Source organism: Thrips palmi, unplaced genomic scaffold (assembly GCF_012932325.1).
Source record: "Thrips palmi isolate BJ-2018 unplaced genomic scaffold, TpBJ-2018v1 HiC_scaffold_15, whole genome shotgun sequence".
In the NCBI taxonomy this organism is placed as follows: Eukaryota; Metazoa; Arthropoda; class Insecta; order Thysanoptera; family Thripidae; genus Thrips; species Thrips palmi.
In genome coordinates, this window is record NW_023144624.1 from 12,512,618 (window position 1) to 12,534,943 (window position 22,326).

Below are 22,326 nucleotides of genomic sequence, written 5' to 3' on the forward strand. Positions count from 1 at the left end.
CCGCACTGCACTCAAAAACAAAAGAAGGCGCAGTCCTCGATTGTCGGCTGTTTGCTTGTTTACAGGTGGCAACTCCCAGCCAGCTGAGAGGTTATTGGTGTCTGACAGCTGTCTTCAAAGCGACATTTATTCATTCCGTCAAGAATGGCTCCAGAGCAACTTCATTAAACTGTCCCAAACACAGCGTGATCCACCAAATTTCTCAGGTTAGTAAGTAGTTGACTCGTTTCTTGAAGACTTAGGCATTGTTGCGGAGAGACCGTCAAGGTCTCACACTTCAGCCTTCAGCCGCAAGCCTCTACAGAATTGTTTCTAATTCGTCTCCAGTGCCTTCGGTGGAGTTTCGTGCCCTTTTTCATGAAGATGGCCACTCAACTCCGCGATGCACCAGCTGGGCTGCGGTTTTTGATTTCTATGGGAAACAAATGTTTTCCTCGCCTCAGACTGAACAGAGATCTATGGTCAGTAACAAAGAATTTTGTATTTCCTGTTCTTTTATTTCAGAACAATCACACTGTGTGATTGTCAAAGTCGGTTAATTTTCCGCATATTATTACTTGGACGTATTTTACCAGACATGTACATCATGCAGTAACTTACTTCTTCCTTTTCTAGGTATAAATCTCTAGTTTTAGTTTTGACTTTCATGGCATACACATGTTACCACATGAACCGCAAACCCATCAGTGTGTTTAAGAATGTGATAAATCGTAACTGTTCTGATCTTGTTCCACCTCCTGGGCAAGATATTGACCCAAATGATGACACCTGGTGCGATTGGGCTCCTTTTGGTAAGTCTCATTGTTGTTTTATTTTATACCATCTTTTGTGTCACATGAATCTTTTCTCTTACTTGGTTCACAGATCAAGAAGGCTCAGATGGACTTCTGGGTGCCCTGGACTCGGCATTTCTTTTTGCGTACGCACTAGCAATGTTTGCCAGGTTAGTGCTGTCTTGTTAAATTTTGAACAATTATCTTCTTATATTGGCCTAAGCCGTAGAGTGTTCATTACCGACAATTAACCATATTTTCTCTTAATTTATTGCAGTGGTTTTGTTGCTGAAAGAGTTAATTTGAGATACTTTTTGGCCATGGGTATGATGCTATCTGGGATCGCCTCCTATCTCTTTGGGCTGGCTCGTTTCTTAGATATTCATCACTTATCTTACTTTGTAATTGTGCAAGTGTTTGGTGGAATAGTTCAAACATCAGGCTGGCCTGGTGTTGTCACTGTGGTTGGAAACTGGTTTGGCAAAAGTAAAAGAGGTATGGTAGCATTTTAGAGTTCATTTCCCTTTTTATTTTGTTAGTACAATTTTAATTTTGTTCCATTTGTGTCCTAGGCTTTATTTTTGGAGTGTGGAATTCTCACACATCACTGGGGAACATTCTTGGCACAACATTGGCTGGATATTATGTTGAGCGAGACTGGGGTTTGTCTTTCATGATGCCAGGCCTGGTCATGGGAATCTGTGGCTTAGTTATTTTTATGTTTCTTGCTCCTCACCCAGTCAATGTAGGTTGTGGAAGACCTACACATTTACAGGTAAGAAGCCAAGAACATTGAAAGTGTCATTACACTCTGAAAGCTTGAGTCAGTACACTGTGGTTCACGGTGAGATAAGATGAGGCTGGATTCTCCCAGTAGAAAGTGAAAAGTGATAGTGGGCTTAGCTTGGCCTTTGGTCTGTGTGCTCGTTTTGGGAAGTGTGCCAGTGGCCGGGGTATTACCGCTTTTTCTGCTTTCAGCAAAGGCAATTTTATTTTTTTCTGAAACAAACTTAACCATTTTGTGACCAAATTTTCTTTAGTAAAAAAACAAATTAGGATGGCAAAAATTCTTATTTATCAAAAGTCTATGTGTTTATATTGTATTATGTGTCAATATAAATTAAAGAAATACAGGGGCAAGTGTTTTGTAGAATTGTTTTCAGTGGAAGATTGCAAGAGCTGCAACTTTGTTGCTTCAGTTTCTTGTTGGCTTGTCCACTTTGTATTTACACAGCTTGTTTGGGGAGGCATCTGCTCTTTCTCCTTATCAGCTTGGCATTGGGGTCAACATTCTCAAACTCCACTAATGACCTCTGTACTTTTTATTTTATCTTTACCGTCGTTCTTTATCATGAATCCATGAGTAATTTAACCTGAAAGTAGTCTTACTTCGTTAATTTGTCGGTTACACTTTTTTTCTTGTATAGTTAGGCTCTCTCAACAGATGCTTCTTATTAAAATCTTACAGGAAGCAAGTGAATCAACAGGAAGCGTTAACGCTCCGGGGCGAGTGCGGTCCCAAGTGTCATTCCCTTCAGATGCTGACACTGTTACTTCCAACAGCTCCAGCATAGATGACCCTGATCTCATTGAGGATGAATCTCCGGTACTTACAGTAACTTTATTATATTTGTGGTTTTATTGCTAATAACAGTTCTAGGTTAATCAAATCAATTTTTTGGAATTGTTTTAGTTGTGCTCATTGAGACAATATCAGTTTTGGTTTGAAGCATGCTTGCTGCCATATCATTTTATCATGTTTGAGACTTGGTGGGTTTGGTATTGTGGGATAAAGCATGACATGGGGTAGGATGATGCATTTCCCTGGTTCTTTTTGTGTCTTCCTTTCATTGTTAAACTTTATACCTAACTCTAAATCCATGTGATTGCTGGAATTGGATCTCTAAATTTTCATTTCTCCAGGAATCATCTCGTCTCCTGCAGCCTGATGGCACTAGTTTGTCTGGAGATCGTCCTCATAAAGCTATTGGTTTTCTTGGTGCTCTTAGAATTCCTGTAAGTTTTTTTTTTATGCTGTAAAAGAAAGAAAATAATGTTTCCAAACAACTGCAATCAAGTATTCTTATTATTTGGATCTTATTTTATTCTTTCAGGGAGTTATTGAATTTTCCATGAGCTTGTTCTTCTCCAAACTTGTCAGCTACACATTCTTATATTGGCTCCCAAAGTACATCAAGACAGCAAGTGAGTGTGCAATCTAGCTGCTGTTCCCAAAAGCCCCAGTCTCCAGTCACTAAAACTTAAGTCCTATCTTTTGTCTTGCAGCAAGTTTGTCTCCACGCCAAAGTGCTGACCTGTCAACTCTATTTGATGTGGGTGGTATCATTGGTGGTATAATGGCTGGTGTGATAAGCGATTACAGTGGAATGAGTGCTACGACATGCTCTGGCATGTTCATTTTAACTGTTCCAATGTTGTTTATGTATCAAGCGTATGGCAATGAAAACATGGGCACAAATATTTTACTATTAATGCTATGTGGCTTGCTTGTGAACGGTCCATATGCCCTTATTACCACTGCTATCTCGGCTGAATTGGGCACACACCATTCATTAGAGGGCAATTCTCGTGCTCTTGCAACAGTCACAGCTATTATTGATGGCACAGGTTCCATCGGTAAGAGCCAAGTGTGAATTATATAATTTTGAGATTCATATCTAATTCCTTGCTTTTATTTCATTTCTAGTATAGAAATATTTAAATTAATATTGCTTATCTTGTCTTAAGGTGCTGCAATTGGACCATTTGTGGCTGGTTTAGTTGCCCCATATGGCTGGAATAATGTTTTCTACATTTTGATGGGAGCAAATATTATGGCTTTGTTGGTAGGTTTTCATGGACGTGGTTTGGTTTCGTGAACCTCTAATTCTTAAACCTCATCCTTAATTTTTACTTTTTATTGCAGTTTTTATGTCGGATAGTCGTTGCAGAAAATCAAAGGTTTTTACGCACTCGGCGAGGTACATGGACTGCATAGACTTCTTCAATAGATAGGTAATTGTTTTTAAAAGCCTGATTGCTTTACCCATTGGAAGTTTTTATTGTGACAACCTGTTACGTAATCAAAATATTTGTAAATACACAAATTATTATGAATAATATTTTTCCAAGAGAGGATAATTCCTAAGTATCTTATCTCAGTGTTAGTTTATTTACTCTGGTTACAAACAAATTGTTGCAATGATGAAATTTATTAGAACTAATTGCCAACGTGAGTGCCATTTTTTTTATTTTAGGTAGAGAAATACAACCCTTTTATAGTCAATCAGTTCTTCGGTACTCTCTTGAGCCCTATCTCTGGGAATCTCTACTTAATTATGACTTGATCCCCCTCTATATATTATCTTGTGTGGTTCTTGAACCACTCAGTGCTACTACATTTTGTTATTGCCAATAGGCAGCTGTTTTATCAAATTTGATCTTTTAACATATACAAAGACCTTCATTTTAAAATGCTCAATATAGGTGTGTGATGTTAGTGTAGGTCAATAGCAGCCCCCCCCCCCCCCCATTTTTTCCTCTTTTTCCCCTGTTTGTTCTACTTTTGTTTTTAGTCCTATCTTGTTTCTTTCTTTTATAAATTTATGTTCCTACCTGAGAGTGTGACTGTGATGGAACTTCTCAAGAATGACTTGTGATATGTAGAACATCCAGTGATGTTCAAGGATTTATTATATCTTATCATGTAATGTATTTTGTTTTGATTCACAATTAATTGCTTATTATGAATGCAATTCAGTAATGTCAGCCATGTACTGTGCATTGGAAGAAGCATTCTGTTTAAACTAGGTTTTAGTTATTATTATTATTTTCTTTGTGTTTTGTCAAACAAAAAATTTAATCAATCAACCTTTTGAAAAAAAAAAATCTTAAGATCTGTGACACAGGTTCTATGTTGACAGCACTGTTTGGATGAGAAGAATTATAATAATATCCTGAAAGAGTTAGATGCAGGAATAGCAGTGTTTTTAACTTCATTCTTCCGTATGTCTGTTTTTATTTGTTAGTTAAAAAGTTAGTAACCTTTACTAGTGGTGAGAGAGCTTTATTAGTTTCCCTTAGGGGAATATGATGTTTGGTACCAAAGCATTTAAAATAGACATAGTGATGATCATCCGGAAGTCATTTCTGAGAGAGTGATGTTTCAGAATTGAATGGTGGGTGTACTCGTCTGTTTCCAGATGCAGATCTTTTTTTGTGGCTTTTGCTTGCTTATAATCCTTTTGTCCTTTTAGTCAGCATACTCTTTTTAAAATCTTGACAAGGGACAGTAATTCCTTCACTTGTACCTACATAGGCAACCCACTTTGTGGGAACTTGCGACTTAAAATGTAAGTTGTAAATCTTAATCACTCCAAGCAGGATCTATTTTGTACATTCTGTATTTTTCTATGAAGGTGTAGTATACACACTCATATGCAAGAAAAGTAATAAAAATATTTTTATGAAAATTTGTTTGCCTTAGCCTCTAAGAACTTTTTTTTTATCCTGTCACAATAATTTTAGATACACAACACAAGTCTTTTCTCAACGCACAAAATTAGCCTGCTAATGGATTAGCGTGTACTGTGACAGATTGAAGTCTTGTCTCTGTGAGGGGTTTATAATTTTTTTGGTTTACTGGTAGCTTTTCCAGTTCTTCTAAGGCCTCAAACCCATCAATAACCCTGAAACAGATACATTTTACAATATAGAGATGAAATCAAAGACACAAGATGATAGCTAATAAAAGAAAACAAAAACCAAAGAGGCAGATGAACATACTTTCCAAACAGGGTATACTTGAGGTCAAGGTGTGGCTGTGCACCATACGTGATGAAAAATTGGCTGGAGTTGGTGTTTGGACCATTATTAGCCATTGATACCATCCCACGTACACTATGCTGGATAAAGATTAACAATTTCATTAGTACCATTTGCTTACTCCATCCCTCATTTCAGCCTCTTGACATACCTTTAGATTGTCCTTAAACTCATCTTCAAATTTTCTCCCCCAAATAGAATTGCCACCTTTCCCCGTGTGTGTAGGATCTCCAGTCTGGACGATGAAACCTTTAATATTTCGGTGAAAGAGGCATCCATTGTAGTAGTCACTGGCACATAGGGCAAGAAAGTTCTACAATTTTAAAGAAAGAGAAAGAAAATTATAGTGACAGGCTAAGAGTTTATGCAAACCCACTTAAAATACCCAACCTACCTCACAAGCTTTTGGGCATGCCTCGCAAAATAATTCTATCTTCATGTCACCGACATCAGTATGAAGTGTGACAGACTGTAATGAAAGCGACAGATCATTACCATTAAACAGCAAAAAAGTAATTTAATCGCTAAAAGCTTGAAATAGGAAGAACTTAAAACATGTTACTCCATGTATTAAGTGAAATAGATGAGTAACTGCCATGGGGAAAAACAGCATTAAATTTTAACTAATTTATGGTGTCCATAAGCATAAACACCTCGCCATAGTATGAATTATTTAGTTTTTTTAACAGGCTACACCGTCAACATAACCATAATCTCACATGAGCCGCCTAATTGCTGTCATAACATACCATCTTTGCCCGACTTCTCTACGATGTTATAAAAGACAGACAAGATTAACGATGGGTAAAGTTGAAGTATGACCAGCAGACTCTAAATCAACGTCAAGGGGTGGTCCAAAGTGGAACAAAATGTCAGTTTGAACCAGATTTTTTGAAGGAAGTTTGAGGTAGACAGGGCTCACTGGATCCGTACCATCAACAAAGTTCATTTACCTCCAGAGCATGAGAGTAGTCGAAACGGAGTTGGTCTACCTTCTTGTACTACTCTCTAGCTGTGAGTATTAATTTTAAAAATGAATTTCAGAAACCATTTCAGTGAACAAAAGCAAATTTTATGTACTAATTGCAATTCAATTAGTATTGTAGAGTAAATACCCAGCGAAATTATAGGCAGAAAAGGAAACAAACCGGAGAGTTGCTCCACGTCAGTGCCCCCTGGATTCTTAAGGGGAGGGTCTTCTTCTGTGACGTCACGTATCGATCGCAAGGGTAGGGAATTTGTCGCATTCGCCATTTTGACGATTGTGTAAGAAATATATCTAAAGAATATTAATTTAGTTATCCGGAGACATCCGTCCTTATTTATATCATAAGAAGTTTAATTTGATTTCTGTGTTTTTTACCCATCTGGACGGACCAAGGTACAGTTTTTAAGCACCCAATGTCGTGAATGTCTTGGTAACGTTTGAGTTTATTCCTAGCCGTTCATAGGCTTATCATACACTGGACCATTTTTCTCATTGTCAAAGTTATTTACTCCAAAATTTTTGTCAGTAAACAGTTGTAAGTACTTCAAATTTTGTTGGGCATGACTTTGTGTCGTGCAATGCCACTGGAAAAGTCCTAGCCGATCAAGAAAATTTGACTCAGCGGAGTCAAGAAAAGTAATGAAGTTTGCTTGTCGGTTGTCGGGGGTGTAGCCTTTAGCCTAGGCTAGTGCATCTCCCGAAGCATTTCCAGGCCAAAGGTTTTGATTCACATCAATTAAAGTCTAGGCAATACTTCATCGGAATCACGGCCTGAAGTCGAGACGCGCTAGTTGTTCTTTATCTCTTGTGGGTTCACTGAAATGAGTGAGTGCGTCACCTCTGAGAACGACTCGTATAGGTCAACTAATTTTTGCCCTCTTTGTTTTGTATTGAAAACGTCTTGTTGCGGGAACCGAGTACAGCACTGTGGGAATATCATACACCCTTCAAACGGCTCGTGCAAAATTTAGTCCTGTTTTCTCGTCCTGTTCGGGATGTCTTCCGGGGTCGAGTCCTGTGCATAACCTTTCAAACTTTTTTGAGTCCGCTGACGTTGACTTCGTCACACTTGTGTGTTTTTCCCATGTTTACGTGGGAAAGCACCCTGAATTCTCGTGCAAAGGGCCACTTCGCATCGTCTAATGTAGGCCCAAGTTTCCCTGTTCTAGATATCTTTTAAGCTGTGTTCTTGTGTGCCTGTTTGAAGTGCAACTTTTTATATATTTTTCGCGATCTAATATATATCAAATATTTTCCAAATTTTTTTACATTTTTTGAATTGTTTGTTGTAATTTTTGGCTTTTATTTTTGACCCTACAAATATTTTTTTTCTGCCCTGTTGATACGAAAAAGTAGGTTCATTTTATAATGTGACAGGTGTTTGAGGTTATGTTTCAGTTTTTCCCTCATTTCCTTTTTTTCCTGATTTTGTCCAGTTCTGCATTTATTAGTTGGTTCTGCTTCGAATTCTCATGCTGTCCTTGCTTTCTGTTTTTGTTTATCATGCACAGAAATAGGGTTCGTTCCACGGGTGGCTGTTTTCTAAATGGTTGCCTGCAGACAGCATGTCTACTCTGTCGGGGATTGCATCGAAGGGGGAGAAAGGAAAGTCAAAGTATCAGTCGCTAGACATAAATAACTTGTACCGGGTGAGCAGGGTGAGTAAAGTTTTCCTACATATATAATTATAATGTGTTGATTTACACTCTTTATACATACTTGTCTTGTTTTCTTTTGGAATTCTCACATTAGAAATAGGTTTCTAATCCCCTGTCTATTCTCCGATATTTTTCTTCATACTTATGGTTTATTATTCTGAATTCTCAAGAGGAACTGTACCATTCTGTTCGCAGGGCGAGTCTTTGGAACCACACCAGCAGAAAAATGCTCTCCCACGAAAAGTTGGCATGCAAAGCCTGGGCAAACTGCCCTCAGCCCGCCGCCCTCCAGCTAACCTTCCAAGTTTGAAATCTGAGCACAGCGGAAACGATCCAGCAGTAAGTCTAGTACCCAGTGGTGGTTCAGGATGGGGTGCGAGCAAACTTGGAGATGCAACCTCCGCATCAGGGACATCAGCAGCGGCGCCATCAAATGTAAATACTGTTTTGGCTTGTTTGAGAAGCTAGATGCAGTATTACATTCTTAGTATATCTGGCACCATTGATTCTTGCCATTCATTTGTTTAAATTTTTGTAGTTTTTTTTCTGCACCTTTATTTTATGTGCTTCCACCTGTATTTATACACTGAGCTGTAACATTTTTGTAGTTTGTTTTAGTTGCCAGTGAATTTACAAGTGCCTTCTGAACTCTTGAAGTTTTAAAGTTGGTCTTATATCTTGTGTCTAGATGAATTTTCACTGTTTTGTAGAAGTGGTTGTTTGCTATCTAAGTAATGCTCTGTTACCTTTTTCTGGACTGATTTCTTTGTTTGTGTGCTTTCATTTTTTCCTTGTACTGTCAATATTAAGTTTGAAAAGCTGTGGAGTTAATTCTAACATAAAATGTTTTATTTATAGGCTGCAGCAACTCCTTCAACACCCCAAACAGCAACAACAAACCTATCTCCTGCTACTCCCCCTGCTTCAAGTGCAGCTCCAAACGCAGCTATTCCACCTGCAGCTGCACAGGTATATATGAGAATCCATTTTGTGTAAGATGTGGTTTCCTTTGTATGCTTTCCATGACTTTGGCAATAACATTTTCAGTTACATCAGCAACAACACCACTACAGCAGCAGTTCCGGAGACAAATCATGGAGCAGTATAATGGTTGGAGGTGGGGGCAACGACCCTGCCAATGTTGCGGCACCATCATTCTTAGCACACCAGTCACCACTATTTCAACAGGAGTTCCCCTCATTGTCAAGTGGAGATGGACAGGGTCCTGCTGCTGGGCAGAAAGGTGGATCAGGAGGACCAGGCTCAGAAACACAGTACGGTCCTGGGCCAAGCCTTCGTCCTCAAAGTGAGTTTTTTTTTTCCTTTTTTTTTCTTTGATTTAAATGTGTCTTGTGATGATGGATTCTTCTGGAATGCTAATGCCAATATTGTATTGTCTTTGTTTGCCAGGCGGAGATCTCGCTGGAGGTCGGAGCAACTTGGGCCAGTTGGGTCCCCAGGGTGTGGGCATGGGCCCGGCAGGCCAAGCAAACGGCCCTGGACCAAACCCTGGATCGGGCCCTCTGGGGGGCCAGGGGGGACCTATGGGAGCGTTTAGAGGTGTGATGCCCCCATTCATGTACAGAGGCGGTTTCCCAGGCCCCTTCCCCGCCAACTTCCAAGGCCCTCGTCCCCGCTTTCCCTATGAACAGGGCGGGAGGTAATGAATGCCGGGCCTGTGTGACATCAGGTGTCGATTTCTGTGTTGCCGGCTCAACTCCGTCACTCAACCGTTTCCATTTTTCGTGTGTGCAGGTTCCCTCCACCGCGGCCTCAGCAGTCTGACCAGCATGGCAGAGACAGAGGTAGAGGAGGAGCAGGTGGTGCGGGAGGCGCGGCCGGCAGGGGAGAGGGAGAAGGCGAAGACGACGCTCTTCTCCCTCGGCCCATCATTAAGGAGGAGGACCTTAACCGTATGGATGACATTGGTCGTGAAGCCGGCTGGGCTATTAGTGATGATATAGATTACAAGTAAGGTTTTTTTTAGTTTTTGAGCTTGAGGGTTTGTGAATTTTCTTTTGGGCATGTTACTCATTTGTTTCTTCCTTGTTTTCAGCCTAAAGTTGACATTCAGTGATGATGAATCCGATGACAAGAAAAAGGACAAAAAGGACAAGAAGGACCCACGTGACATGAGAGGTGGACGAGATGACCGTGACCGCGCCAACGAGAGGGACAGAGACCGGGACAGGGACCCCAATAAGAACGACAGAGAGGACCATCCAAGGGTGAGTGAATTCACCTCGTGTACTTCGTGTCGGGCTTGCTTGTGATTCATGTTACGTTGCTTCATGTTTGTCAGGAAAGTTGGGGTTGTTTGTCGCCTTGCTGTTGGGCAATGTGTTCAGATTGTATGGATTGTAGACGAAGGGTTGCCTGTCTATGGTCATCGGTGGGGATGGAGCTGGCTGTTCTTAGGTAGAGGGGGGGCGCTCTGACATGGGAAAGGGTACCTTTTTCGTGGCACTGATAAGTCAATGTCCTCTGGGAGGAGACTTGCAGGATGGAGAGACTCACAGAGTCGATGCGTCTCTCAGGGAGGTCTAGCGGGATGGCGGCTTGTCGGTGGCTGTTTGTCTTACTGCATGCGGGATGAGGGATGAGCTTGAGTGGTGTCTTGGGCTGTTCCAGGGGGACCGCCGAGGTGACAAGCGTTGGCAAGGTGGCCGACCGCCTCACGCTGACTTCCGCTCGCCGCCGCACTCGGCTCCTTTGGGTGGGCCCAATGCGAGGGCAGCCCCTCATGGCGTAAGTATGCTTGGGGCACGCGGTGCGTCGCGGTGCGTCGCGGTGCATGTGGGTTGTGTTCGTGTTGCGTGGACGTGCGGGCCGAAGGGCAGTACGCGCTTTGGGGCGTCCTGACGCTGACGCCGTCGTGTTTTGCGTTTGCAGGGCCGCGTCGTGGAGGAGGAGGAGCTGTGGTCAGAGCAGCGCCGCAAGCAGAACGAGCAGATGGCCGCCATTGTGGAGCGCGCCAAGCAGCGGAAGGAGGAGGAGGAGAAGCGCTACGAGGAGCGCCAGGCAAAGGCCAAGAAGAAGCTGGCCGAGCTGGACGCCCGCAAGGCCAAGGAGGCCGGCATTGAGGTCGACTCCGCCGCCCCAGACGCGGAGGACAAGCCCATGAGCATGGCCCGCGAGGCCGTCGACTTCCACCAGCTCACCAAGATCGAGAGGCCCTCGTTCGTGCGCGAACGCGAGCGCGAACAACGGGAGCGCGAACGGGTGAGGGAGCTGGAGCGGGAGCGTGAACGCGAGCGAGAACGCGAGCGCGACCGAGAACGGGATCGGGACAGGGAGCGCGAGCGCGACCGGGAGCGTGACCGTGGCGACCGCGGCGACCGCGGCGAGCGTGGTGACCGCGAGCGCGAGCGTGAGCGGGAAATGCGGTCGGAGCGGGACCGAGACCGCGACCGCGACATGCGGGGCGAGAGAATGACGGCTCAGACGCACCCCGAGTCGGGCCCCCCCTTCTCCAGGCACTTCCAGAGCAACCTGCCCCCTCGCTTCCAGAAGCAGCAGGCTGAGCGGCACGGAGGCAACTTCGCCGCCGCCCCCGCGCCCTCTAACGCCTCCAACCAGGCGTTCGAACAGCGCTGGGCCATCCCCACCACTGGCGCCGCCCCCGTCTACGCAGGTATGTCGCGTCAGCAAGCTCTCGCACCCTTGTAATCTATGCATTCATTATTCTCACCATCCAAATACCAAATTTTTCAGCCGGCAAAGGGCCCCAGGGTCGGCGCAGTCGGCCGGAGGACCCCGTCAGTGACCGAGACAGGGAGAGGGACCGCGAGCGGGAGCCCCTTGACGACAGGCCGCCCAGCCGTGGACCTCGGGACCGGGACAGGAGAGATAGGACCACTCCGGACACCAGTGATAGGTACATAGACAATGGGACTTAGTGCGTGTTTGTTGATGTTAAAATTATGCAAAAGTTGTCGAAAAGGAACGATGGGATGTTTAGTCAGAGAAAGAGAAGTAGGCCGAAGCGTAGCATTCAAAGGCCTTTTAGCATGGCGTATGATGCTTTGCAGGTACCGCCCTGCCCGCGATCGAGACTATCGTGAGGCTGGCGGTCACGGCCCCGGGCCTCTGGCAGGACGTAAGGGTTACTATGATAGCCCGGAGTACGGGCCTAGCCGCTATGGGCGCGAAGGCCGCGCCGAGTATGACAGAAAGTGAGTCTGATATGCTTTCGGTTATGCGTTTTGGTTTCAAGCTTGATTTGGTTTTCTTTTATTATATTTTGATCCTTTTTTATTTTGGTTACTTTGTTATTATTTTCCAAGCTTTATCATCATTCCTTTTCATTATTGTTTGGTTATTTTTTTAGTTGGCGTCAGTTACGCAAATGCTTACTGCCTGCTCATTTTGTAGCAGTTCTTTTATGACAGAAAGGTCTTAATTCTCTTTTTTTGTGAACTCCCTATTCTTTTTTATTTTTGTCAATTTGTTGTCTGTATTTTATTTGTAAGCCTCTTAATTTGTGTGTGTTTTTTTTTCTTTCTTTTTGCTTTGAAAGTTTGATTTTCTCATCTACGGTTTACTGATTCGATAACTAACTGTTTTCTCTCCCCTTTTCTGCACCCTTGCCATCCCAGGGACCGAGAAGAGTGGGATAGACACCATGATGACCGCAGGAGTGATTCCAAGAAAGATTACAAGACTCATGTAAGTTGAACTACGGCTACCTCTTTTGCTTGTTGGCACAGCCCCCTCCACGGCGGCTAGAGTCTGACCGGTTGTTTGCCCTCCTGCAGGAGGACTTCGACGAGCGGGACCTGAACCGCCAGGACAGCAGCGGCAATGAGTGGCGGGACAAGGACCGCCGCGACAGGCGCGACTCCCGAGAGTGTGACGTGCGTGACGGCCGTGACGCTCGCGACATGCGTGACCTGATGGAGCGGGACCGCTTCCGGGAGCGTGACCTGCGTGACCTGCACGGCCGTGACCCGCGGGACGCCCGCGACGTGCGCGACCGCGACGTCCGGGACCGTGACCCCAGAGATCAGCGGGACAGCCGGGAGCGCGACCCCAGGGACCAGCGGGACCAGCGTGACATGCGGGACCGTGACATGCCGCGGCGGGGCGGTCGCGACGACCCGAGGGACAACAGGGACCGCCTGAGCGACCGGGACCGCGACCGGCTGAGTGAGAGGGACCGGGAGATGTTCCGGGACGACCGCCCCCAGCGCCCCGACAGCAGGGACAGTCGCGACAGCCGCGCCTCCAGGGAGTCCCGCAACTCCAGGGACTCCGCCCGCGGCCCCGACGACGCCAAGGTGGAGACGTCGGCCAACTGGGCCGAGGCGTCGTTCGACCCGCACTACGAGAAGGACAAGAAGCACCGCGACTTCTACCGCGACCGTCGCGACGGGCCTGTGGTAAGTTGGAGCCAGGTGTGCGTCGAGCCCCCCAAGACCCTACGCAGGCTGGCCAAGGCGTCCGCCAGCGTCCCCGCCCACGTTCCCGGGCCCATAACCCAGGACAAGCTGCGCGCCGTGGAGCGTCTCTACCAAGCCACGGTGCCCATGCAGCGCCTGTCAAAGCCCCCTTCACCCACCCCAGTCCCTGCCCAAGCCCCCGCACCCGCCCAAGCCCCCGCCCAAGCCCCCGCCGAGCCTGTCGACGAGCAGGTACTCCCCCAGCCCTTTCCACGTGCTGCGCCTTTCCGCATGTTCTTGACCCGTCCCAACTGTTGCAGGGTGACAAGGGTGACCGCAAGGCCGACCAACCCGAGTGGAGGTCGCCACCCAAGAGCATCGTGGACTCGGTGATCGCCGAGAAGGACGTCGGCAGCAAGGCGTGGGCCGACCAGGCTGCAGCTGGCCCCGTCGACCCACTGTCCGCCGACAAGGATTCCGCCCCTGGAGACAAGTCCAAGGACCTGAAGGAGGTGGACAGGATCACAAGCCTGCTTGGTAAGTGACGCTCCGTCCAGTATACCCTGAGTGGTTTGCTTTGGACACGTTTGAACTGTGGGCTTTCTGTTGCAGGCGACAAGCTGGACATCAACGATGTGCATGGGGACATTAACGATGACAAGTTGAGAGACGACGACAAGGGCGATGATGGCAAGTCAAAGGGCGGCCGACGAAGCGGTCGTGGAGGCCGTTCTGGAGAGCAGCCTCGTGGTGGCGGCGGAGGCGGTGGTGGTGGTGGAGGTGCTGGCGGCGGACAGGGACCTGGCTCTCGCCGCGCGGGCCGCGCCTACGGCGGACGGCGCTCTGGCCGCGGCCGCGGTGGTGACTACGAAGGCAGCGTGTCCGAGGCCTCTGGTGACGAGATCTCCGTCTCCACCGAGTCTGGCAAGGAGGACCTCCGCACTGGCGAGGCCGGCAAACGCGGAGACGGCCGCCGCGGTCCGAGGTCGCCCAAATCCGGAAGGCGCCGGAAGGACGATGACAAGAAGGGCAAGGAGGGTGACAAGGACTATGACGGCATGCCGCGCGGCGGTGCCGGCCCCAAGGATCCTCTCCAGGGCCTTGGTCCTCGCGACGGTGCCAAGGACCTCTCCAAGGACATGGCGCGCGACGGCCTCCTGCCGCCCAGGGAGGCGCAGCATCAGCGCGAGCCCCAGGGCATCAAGGAGGGCTTCGCGCCGCGAGGGGAGCCATCGCGTCGAGGCCGCGGCGGCATGGCTGCCGTTTCGTCGCGTGGTGGCGCCATGGGTCCTCCCGGCCCGCTGGGCCGCCGCATGGACGGGTACGGCCCACCGCCATCCAAGAGCCCCTTCGGCCAGGCGTCCGCCCAGCAGGACAAGGACAAGGACGGCCACCCCATGGAGGGCCTGGGCCTCGACGACATGAAGGCTCCTTCTTTGGGCGCGGGTGTCATCGGCAGCGGTCTTAGGAACTCTGGTCCCCCCGGTGTCAACACTGGGCCCAACAAGTCCGGTGGCCCGCACGGCCCTCCCGGTCAGGGTCCTCCCGGCCAGCCCGGGGCGCCGCGCGGCGGCGGTGGCGGCGGCCGCAAGGAGGGCGAGAAGAGGGAGCGCGACAGGCGCAGGGACCGTGACCGTCGCGGCAACAAGGGCAACGCCGCCGACGGGCCGGGCGAGGAGTACGACAGCGTGTCCGAGATGAGTGAGAACGACGACCTCGTGCGCAACGGCGGCCGCCGTGGCTTCCGAGAGAAGACCAGTGGCGGTCCCCCAGGCCAGCCCTCGCAGCAGCAGTCCGGCAGGAGCGGCAGCGGGCGTCGCGGTGGCGGCGGCGGCGCTGGCAAGGATGGCCAGGGAGGCCGCGGTGGCGACAGAGGCGGCGACCGGGGCGGCGACAAGCGCCGCGAGGGCGGCAACGCCGGTGGCGACAGGGGCGGCTCGGGGCGCGCGGGCGGCAACGGCCCGCAGACCAACGGGCGCACTGGCGGCCCTCGCGCCGGCCAGGGTCAGGGCCAGGGCGCCGGCAAGATGACTCAAGGCCAGAACACGGTGGCGGTGAACCGCGTGGACGAGGTGAAAGTGAACGACCCGGCACTGGTGTCGCAGGCCATCACAGACCTCTCCAAGAAGGACAAGAACAACCTCGAGGGCATTGATCTCAACAACTTTGCAAGTGAGTATTCACTACCTGTTTGTCTTAGTCTTCAAATTAGTTGTGTTGTTAGATGAGCATCCCCAGATTGGCTTACAATAGTTTTTCTTAACTTTCTGCCTGTTTTGGCTGTGGCATCGTTGCTCACTCGAAATAATATTTTTGCTTCATGATAGTTCATTCTTCTTTTGTTAATTGATGATTTGCCTCTTCTTAATAGTAGATGCAATTAGTATTATGCTTTGCCTGGAATTTTATTTTTATTTTGTTTTTGTCTTTCATTTTGTGACTACAACTACAGCCCTTGGCATGCAAAAAAATTGAATTATTATTTGTGGTCTTGTGAATGATTAACATTTGAGTTCAATTATTTTTGTCTTTATCTTTATTGCTTCTTTTATTATTTTAAAGTACCAATCAAAGTAGTCTTGAGAAGTTGATTATGATTCCACTGCCTCTTTGCACTGTAGTTATGCAAAGCACTCAGTAGTGCATGAAGTGTTTGGTTTTGTTTCTGGTGGCTGTGCTCTAGTTTGTGTTGTGTGCGTGTGTGGCACCTAGGTGTGGTGGTAGTTGATGACCATCCAGAGGTGGCAGTCGAAGAAGACACTTCACTTTTTGATGCAGACAATGGCTTCCAAGAGGTCCGCAACAAGAAGACAACTAAAGATGTCAAGAAAGAAGAACCGGCCCCTAAGGGAGGACGAGGCAAATCCCAGGGCCAGCCTTCCCAGTCGGCTTCGAGTCAACCCCAACCCGGCCAGCAGCCAACTCAGCAACCCCAACCCTTGATGGCCATCAACGCCCAGCCGCCTTCCAAGCAGGGTTTCGAGCGGTCAAGGCCATGTAAACTTCCTCCGCGCCTGGCCAAGGCGCGCGAGAACAACCGCCTGCAGAAGCAGCAGGCTGCAGCGGCCCAGCAGCATGACGTTAGTGAGATGAACAAAGTCAACCAGAACATCAGCATGTACCCTCTGAAAGGTGAGATTCTGTCACTTCATTTATCCCCACGATATTTCCAAAGTGAATGTTTGGCCGGAAGTACAAGTCAAACACACATTATTTATTATCTTAATTTTGTCAGATTCTTCAGGCCCTGCTCCTCCCCCACCTGTCAATGCATGGGACAAGCCCATCAATGCCAGCCTGAGGCCAAGCTCTCCTGGAACTACCAACATTTCCACTGGACTACAGCTGAGTGCCACTATAACAGACAATTGGTAAGCCATTCTTGCCATTTTTTTTTTCTACATAAAATGCCTGTTTTTGTCTCTTGTATATTTATGCTGAGCATTTTTTTTTTTTTTTTGCAGCAACCTTGATGGGGCGGGATCTGGAGGATCCAGCCAGCGTAGCAGTCCTGCCGTCGACAAGTTAGGCCGAGAAGCCCGAGAGAGTCGAGATGCCAGGGATGTCCATGACCAAGCAGGTTCTGTGGCAGCTAAAGATGCTGTGCTTGACGGTGCGTCTCCACCCGTACAAACAATTATATTCGAAAACACAAATTACAAACAAGCTCCAAGTGCGACAAGTAAATTTCCAAGTCACCCTAAAGGTGGCTCTAGGATAGACAAACCAAGAGGTAAGATGTCACCTTTAGGTTTGTTTTCGTACACTTTTAAAGCCCCTTTTGAGACCATGGTGGCTTTTGTTTTTATGTCATAACTTTTTCTTGTGAAATAATTATGTGACACATTAATTTAGTAGTGGTTGGTAATTTAAAATATGTAGTGTGCAGGTTTCTCCCCTTTTTTTTTCATTTTTCTTTCTTTTATCCTCCTAGAAAAAGAAAGTTTATTTTAGAAAAAGCAAGATGTTTAGGACATTTTCAAACACTTTTTTTGTTTTGTTTTTTGTACTTTTATATGTGTTTGTTTACCTTGCCATTTTATGTCGGTTTTTATTCATGCTTTGCTGCATCTATTTTTTCAGATTTGGATTCAAGCTCACCACATGCCCACCAGCACCCTCACCCGTCAAACTTAGGATTTGACATGAAATCTGATGCCATGGATACTGGTGACATGAAGCTTGACTTCACATTTGAATGCCCTGATCTTGATGACAAAGGAGTTAAAAGTATGGGCTTACCTCGCACCATGCATTCCACTTTACCATCCACTGCCGATTTGAACTTTAAAATTGCGGCAGTGAAGAAAGTGTGGGAAACAATGCCAACTGGTCAAACCCATAGTGATGAAAGCCAAGGCTATGCACCTCCATTCACCTCAGAAGCTGGATTGGATGCGGCAGCATTTAGGAAGGCTGTGGAATCTCCTCAAATGCAGATGGATGAGAACTCTGAGGTGGTGTATTCACCAGGTCCTCAGATGCAACCCAATCCGAACAGTTATGGAGTATCGGGTGTCACAGGAGTGTCAGCAGTCCCGGGAAATTCCGCATCTCCCAATGTCTGCAAAGTAAAGCCTCAGCCATCTGTCATGCCTCCAGGACCTCAGCTTTCGCCACCTCCACCATTCAACTCACAGCCTACCAGTCACATCGCAAACTTCCAGGTATTGATCTATTTCGCTCTGGATTTGTTTTCGTTTAATTATAAGGCAGTTATGATAAACTCATATTAATGATAACTAGTCATTTCTCTCAATGCAGCCCAATATGAGCAGTTCGGCTGCTCAGTTTGGTGGCATCTCAGCAATTCCATCTCCACCCACGGTGCTCTACAACTCTTCGCAAGCGGGCATCTACCAGACCTTCTTAGGAGATGCTCCCGTTCTTGGAGGACAGCCCTTGGGCGGACAGCCCCTTGGTGGACAGCCTCTTGGTGGGCAGCCCTTGGGCGGACAGGCACTGGGTGGGCAGCCTCTTGGTGGGCAGCCCTTGGGTGGGCAGACCCTGGGAGGCCAACCTCTCGGTGGGCAGCCTTTAGGTGGACAGCCACTTGGTGGTCAGCCACTTGGCGGGCAGCCTTTGGGTGGGCAGCCTCTTGGTGGACAACCGCTTGGCGGGCAGCTAGGCGGTCAGGCCCGGTCTCAGTTCACTCAGTTCCCGCCGTACCAACTGTCTCAGGGATTGACGGGTTCAACCTTCAACCAGCAGTCTGTGTATGTGCACCAGAGTGCGCCCCCACCTCATCCACCCAATGCTGGCCCAGATCTTTATCAACCGATGTCACAGTATCGCATCCAGGTAAATTATCTTAGCAAGAGTTCAGGTAATGGTCTAATCACATTGAGAATACCAACTAATCTGAATCAATTTTGCAGCCTCCAACTGGTCCCTTTGGGCAGTCACAACAACTTAACTCAAACCCCAGCACAGTCCTTATCTCTTCGTCATCAAATTCTCTGATGTCAGCTAGTGTGAAACCATCATCACATTCAGGCCAAATCGGTGCCATTGGAACCAAGGGGGGTGCACCCAGTCCTTATCAGACCTCGGCACCTCAATCTCAATTATTTATTCCCTATGATCCAAACCAAGTCTTGAGTGTGAACCAAAACTACCTGTCAAACTCGCCTCTTGTTCAGAGGGCAGCTCCAGTTCAAAATATGCAGTCCTCCAGCTATTACTCAACATCAGCTGGTATGTGAGAAGGCTCTTGCTTGTCAACCCCTACTATTTTGACTGATGGTTATTTGTAATACGTGGTTCTTTTGTTGTTTTCTTCTTTAGGTGGCCAGGCTGGTTTTTACCAAACTGGATCCTCTCTTCAGGCAGCCCCTGCAGCTCCTCAGCTGCATCAAACTGCCACACCCTTTGGCCTGCAGAACTTCAGTTCCCATGCGCCGGTAAGCAGTCCTGCCCTCTGAGATTAATTACACCGCTCATTTGTTTAATCAAACAATTATTTAACTAATCTGTTTTTCTTCCTGGGCAGTTTTTGTCCTCAAACTTGCAAATAGCTGCAGCAGTTCAACAACAGCAGCAGCAGTACCGCAACTCTCAGCCAAGTTATCTGAAGGGAGGATTGGGCCAGTCTCAACCTCCTCCACCATCATCACCATCTTCTCAACAACCTGACCTACTGCCATCGGTTTTTTCCTCAGGTAAATGTTTTCTTCTTTTCATTATTTCTCACTTCTTTGACTGCCTTTCTTTGCTTTGAGTTGGCTCTAATTTTTGTGACAATCAACAGGGTCCCAAATCCCATCCCCTAAGTCACGTGACTCGAAGAAATCTCAGTCAGGACCGCAGGGTGGGCAAGGCGCACAGAACCAGCACAGCCCCACACCTCAGCACCAGGGGGACCCACGTTCTGGACCTGGGGGTCCAGGACCCTCAGGACAGGGGCAACCTGGACAGGGACACAACAAGTACTCATCGTACCAGATGTCTCAACAATCACATGTGAGTATCTTTTCTTTTTCCTCCCATTCTTACTTCACAGTTTTGTTATTACTCACAATGCTAGCTAGCACTAATCATGGCTTGATTCACTGAGTATCATCTTGTCTGTAGTTATGATTTGCTTGATTTGCTTAGCACGCCTTTGTAATGCTTTCTTGAAACTAACATACTCCTTTTCTAAAAAGGGCTATGGAAATTTTTTCCAGATGCTGCAACAGCGAGGCAATCAGATGAATATGGGGCCTCGAGGCAACATGGGCCAATCTGGCCAGTCCAGATATCCAGCTCCAATTCAGCGACCCAATTCTTACAACCAGAGCAGTATGTCCTCTGGAGGTAACATGAACATGAACAGGCATCGCACTCCTGCGCACAACACTTCACGGCCACCGCCTTCTGTAGGCAAGCAGAACTACTACGGATCTTCTCAAGGTATTTTATTATAGTCTTATTTCATTTTTAAGATCTACTATTTCAGTGGCATTTTTCTTCTAAATGATCCTACAATACTGACTGACATTTGTACCACAGGTGGACCTGTGAAGATGGAGAGCTCAGGAAACAATGAAGCCAAACCTGAGAACAGCACACCTGAGCACAAAGATTCGTCCTCAAGTCCAACCAGCAGCACTACCGAAAGTAGTGCACCAGCGGAAACGGCGAAAGATGAAGCCCCTGCTCCTAGTGCTGAATAGTGTACCCCTCTCTTTTCCCCTCTCCGGTCTGGATGTTTTCCATGAACTTTAAACCTCAAAGTGGGAGAACTTAGTCAAAAATTAAATGGCTGCTATGCCTATTCTTGAAGTCTTCTTGAATTCAAAGTGGTGAAAGCCAGAGATTGGCCAAGGTTTTTAGGTGTCGTATTTAGAGTGGTACGTGGGATCGTTGTAATGTTTAGAGTTAACAATGAAGCAAGCAATCCATTAACCTCTCATGAACGCTCTGTGGATGCTCTCCAGACACTTTGAACACAGAAATGTCCCGTTCGCGCTGGTCATTAAGTGTGTTTTTTTTTGTGTGTTCTGCATTTTCTGAACACTACTTATATTCTTTACCGGAAGTTCCTTTTGCTTTGAAGGAAGCTCTGCACTGAGCACATTTTGAGCATGCAAGGAAGGTTTAGAATGTGGTGTGACAACTTATGACCATAGGTTGTCAGTGATCAGAGCACGGCGAGACGTGATGCCCTCTGTTCTTGAAGCAAATTTGCACAGTATTCAATGCAATTGCCCATCCCTCAGTTTGCCAGGCACTAGTTGATGTGGCAGTGTATTCAACACACTTAGAATAAAGTGTAACGAATAGTGTAAGGTGACTTTCTTTTTATGTTACGGAACTGAAAGCAAGTATGGACTCTCAAATATTAGAGCTTGCAAGCTGGATTGCTACGAGACTGAGGGCTGAAGGTGAAGACTGAAGCTCTGTCAGATTCAGGTGTTATTTTTGATTTGGGTAACAGCAGAAGCATCTTTGACTGCATTGCACATGTTTGTTTGAACTGCAGAAAATCAAAGTGTGGAGCTTCTACCGCATAAATATCACTGTTTGTGGCCTGACCAACGTCAAAAGAGTTAAACTGCCACCTGTTAAGCAAGTAGCTAATGAGAGCCCCTATTATGATCGTGATTTATGATGTTTTTATTGCTTATTCCTGTACTGATCACTATTTGAAATTTGTCTTATTTATCAGTGTTGTCAAGGGTTGAAATAAATTGTGCAATAGTCCCATGAATGTACTCCTTTCAGTGGTTTCAGGGCTGTTGGTTACATACATAGTTATGTACTTTGCTGCTTCTTATTTGTGGCATTTAATTTATACAGCCCTGTCTCTACGTCTGTGGTAATTACATTCCAGATTGGGTCTTTTCAATTGTAACTTTTTATCAAATTTGGTGGATTTTGTGTAAAGATGTTGCTTTTTCTACCTTTTGCCAATGTACATTTTATCCACCTGGAAAGTGAGCAATTAGTACAAGAAAAAATGTGTTTGTAAGATAGTGCCCACAATTATGTGATTGTGGGGTCAATGAACTTTTTTTATTTGAGGCGCATTGCCTGACTGGAGTCATGAGTGACAGGGCCCACAAGGTCCTTCACCATCTTCATCAATTTTACATGTCAACCAGTCAAAGGGGATTTGGCCTCCTTTGAAAATCTAGATACTGCCTTTTTAAAATGAATAAACTATTATATGATGTGAAAGTCTAACAGCTTGTTTGTTGTTTCCTAGTGCAGTACCT

The 22,326-nt window shown here is 46.8% G+C and overlaps 3 protein-coding genes across 12 annotated transcripts; 2 read left to right on the plus strand and 1 right to left on the minus strand.

Annotated features, from left to right (window-relative positions):
- Positions 1–53: 53 nt before the first annotated feature.
- LOC117641290 (glucose-6-phosphate exchanger SLC37A2) lies at positions 54–5,247 on the plus strand. 4 transcript variants are annotated; one of them, XM_034378485.1, is made up of 13 exons: positions 54–206; positions 328–461; positions 616–791; positions 865–943; positions 1,051–1,268; positions 1,346–1,548; positions 2,242–2,379; positions 2,697–2,789; positions 2,888–2,978; positions 3,060–3,410; positions 3,522–3,619; positions 3,700–3,788; positions 4,031–5,247. In XM_034378485.1, exons 2-12 carry the CDS (start codon positions 358–360, stop codon positions 3,769–3,771), a joined length of 1,623 nt encoding a protein of 540 aa, XP_034234376.1. In that variant the 5' UTR covers positions 54–206; positions 328–357; the 3' UTR covers positions 3,772–3,788; positions 4,031–5,247. The 4 variants fall into 4 exon arrangements, with proteins under 4 accessions (XP_034234376.1, XP_034234374.1, XP_034234377.1 ...); XM_034378483.1 differs by having other exon boundaries at positions 3,700–4,109; XM_034378484.1 differs by having other exon boundaries at positions 76–205; positions 320–461; positions 3,700–4,109.
- LOC117641294 (peptidyl-prolyl cis-trans isomerase-like 3) lies at positions 5,159–6,549 on the minus strand. The gene is made up of 5 exons (XM_034378491.1): positions 6,347–6,549; positions 5,992–6,066; positions 5,749–5,910; positions 5,559–5,677; positions 5,159–5,461 (listed from the first exon to the last, which is right to left on the minus strand). Exons 1-5 carry the CDS (start codon positions 6,347–6,349, stop codon positions 5,335–5,337), a joined length of 486 nt encoding a protein of 161 aa, XP_034234382.1. The 5' UTR covers positions 6,350–6,549; the 3' UTR covers positions 5,159–5,334.
- A 252-nt stretch (positions 6,550–6,801) lies between these two features.
- On the plus strand, positions 6,802–22,294 carry LOC117641288 (protein PRRC2C). Of its 7 annotated transcripts, none has more exons than XM_034378477.1 (27): positions 6,802–6,826; positions 8,097–8,243; positions 8,439–8,678; positions 9,102–9,212; positions 9,291–9,549; positions 9,654–9,903; positions 9,999–10,214; positions 10,300–10,471; positions 10,875–10,991; positions 11,136–11,877; positions 11,958–12,120; positions 12,275–12,418; positions 12,842–12,911; positions 13,001–13,624; positions 13,945–14,161; positions 14,237–15,796; positions 16,337–16,756; positions 16,860–16,995; positions 17,089–17,357; positions 17,708–18,291; positions 18,371–18,925; positions 19,003–19,321; positions 19,412–19,527; positions 19,617–19,785; positions 19,875–20,086; positions 20,272–20,518; positions 20,618–20,781. In XM_034378477.1, the coding sequence occupies exons 2-27, from the start codon at positions 8,151–8,153 to the stop codon at positions 20,779–20,781; spliced, it is 8,169 nt and encodes a 2,722-aa protein (XP_034234368.1). In that variant the 5' UTR covers positions 6,802–6,826; positions 8,097–8,150. The 7 variants fall into 7 exon arrangements, with proteins under 7 accessions (XP_034234368.1, XP_034234365.1, XP_034234369.1 ...); XM_034378474.1 differs by lacking the exon at positions 6,802–6,826 and adding an exon at positions 6,829–6,863; XM_034378478.1 differs by lacking the exon at positions 6,802–6,826 and adding an exon at positions 6,836–6,978 and having other exon boundaries at positions 20,618–22,294.
- The last annotated feature ends 32 nt before the right edge of the window (positions 22,295–22,326 follow it).

Coding starts and splice junctions, on each gene's coding strand:
- LOC117641290 (XM_034378485.1), top strand. CDS start 358: ATGAAGATGGCCACTCAACTCCGCGATGCACCAGCTGGGCTGCGGTTT. Junction 1,269..1,345: donor GTTTGGCAAAAGTAAAAGAG/GTATGGTAGCAT, acceptor TTTGTGTCCTAG/GCTTTATTTTTGGAGTGTGG. Junction 1,549..2,241: donor GAAGACCTACACATTTACAG/GTAAGAAGCCAA, acceptor AAAATCTTACAG/GAAGCAAGTGAATCAACAGG.
- LOC117641294 (XM_034378491.1), bottom strand. Junction 5,678..5,748: donor AGTTTAAGGACAATCTAAAG/GTATGTCAAGAG, acceptor ATCTTTATCCAG/CATAGTGTACGTGGGATGGT. Junction 5,462..5,558: donor AAGTATACCCTGTTTGGAAA/GTATGTTCATCT, acceptor TATCTGTTTCAG/GGTTATTGATGGGTTTGAGG.
- LOC117641288 (XM_034378477.1), top strand. CDS start 8,151: ATGTCTACTCTGTCGGGGATTGCATCGAAGGGGGAGAAAGGAAAGTCA. Junction 18,292..18,370: donor GTCACATCGCAAACTTCCAG/GTATTGATCTAT, acceptor AATGATAACTAG/TCATTTCTCTCAATGCAGCC. Junction 20,087..20,271: donor AGATGTCTCAACAATCACAT/GTGAGTATCTTT, acceptor TTTTCTAAAAAG/GGCTATGGAAATTTTTTCCA.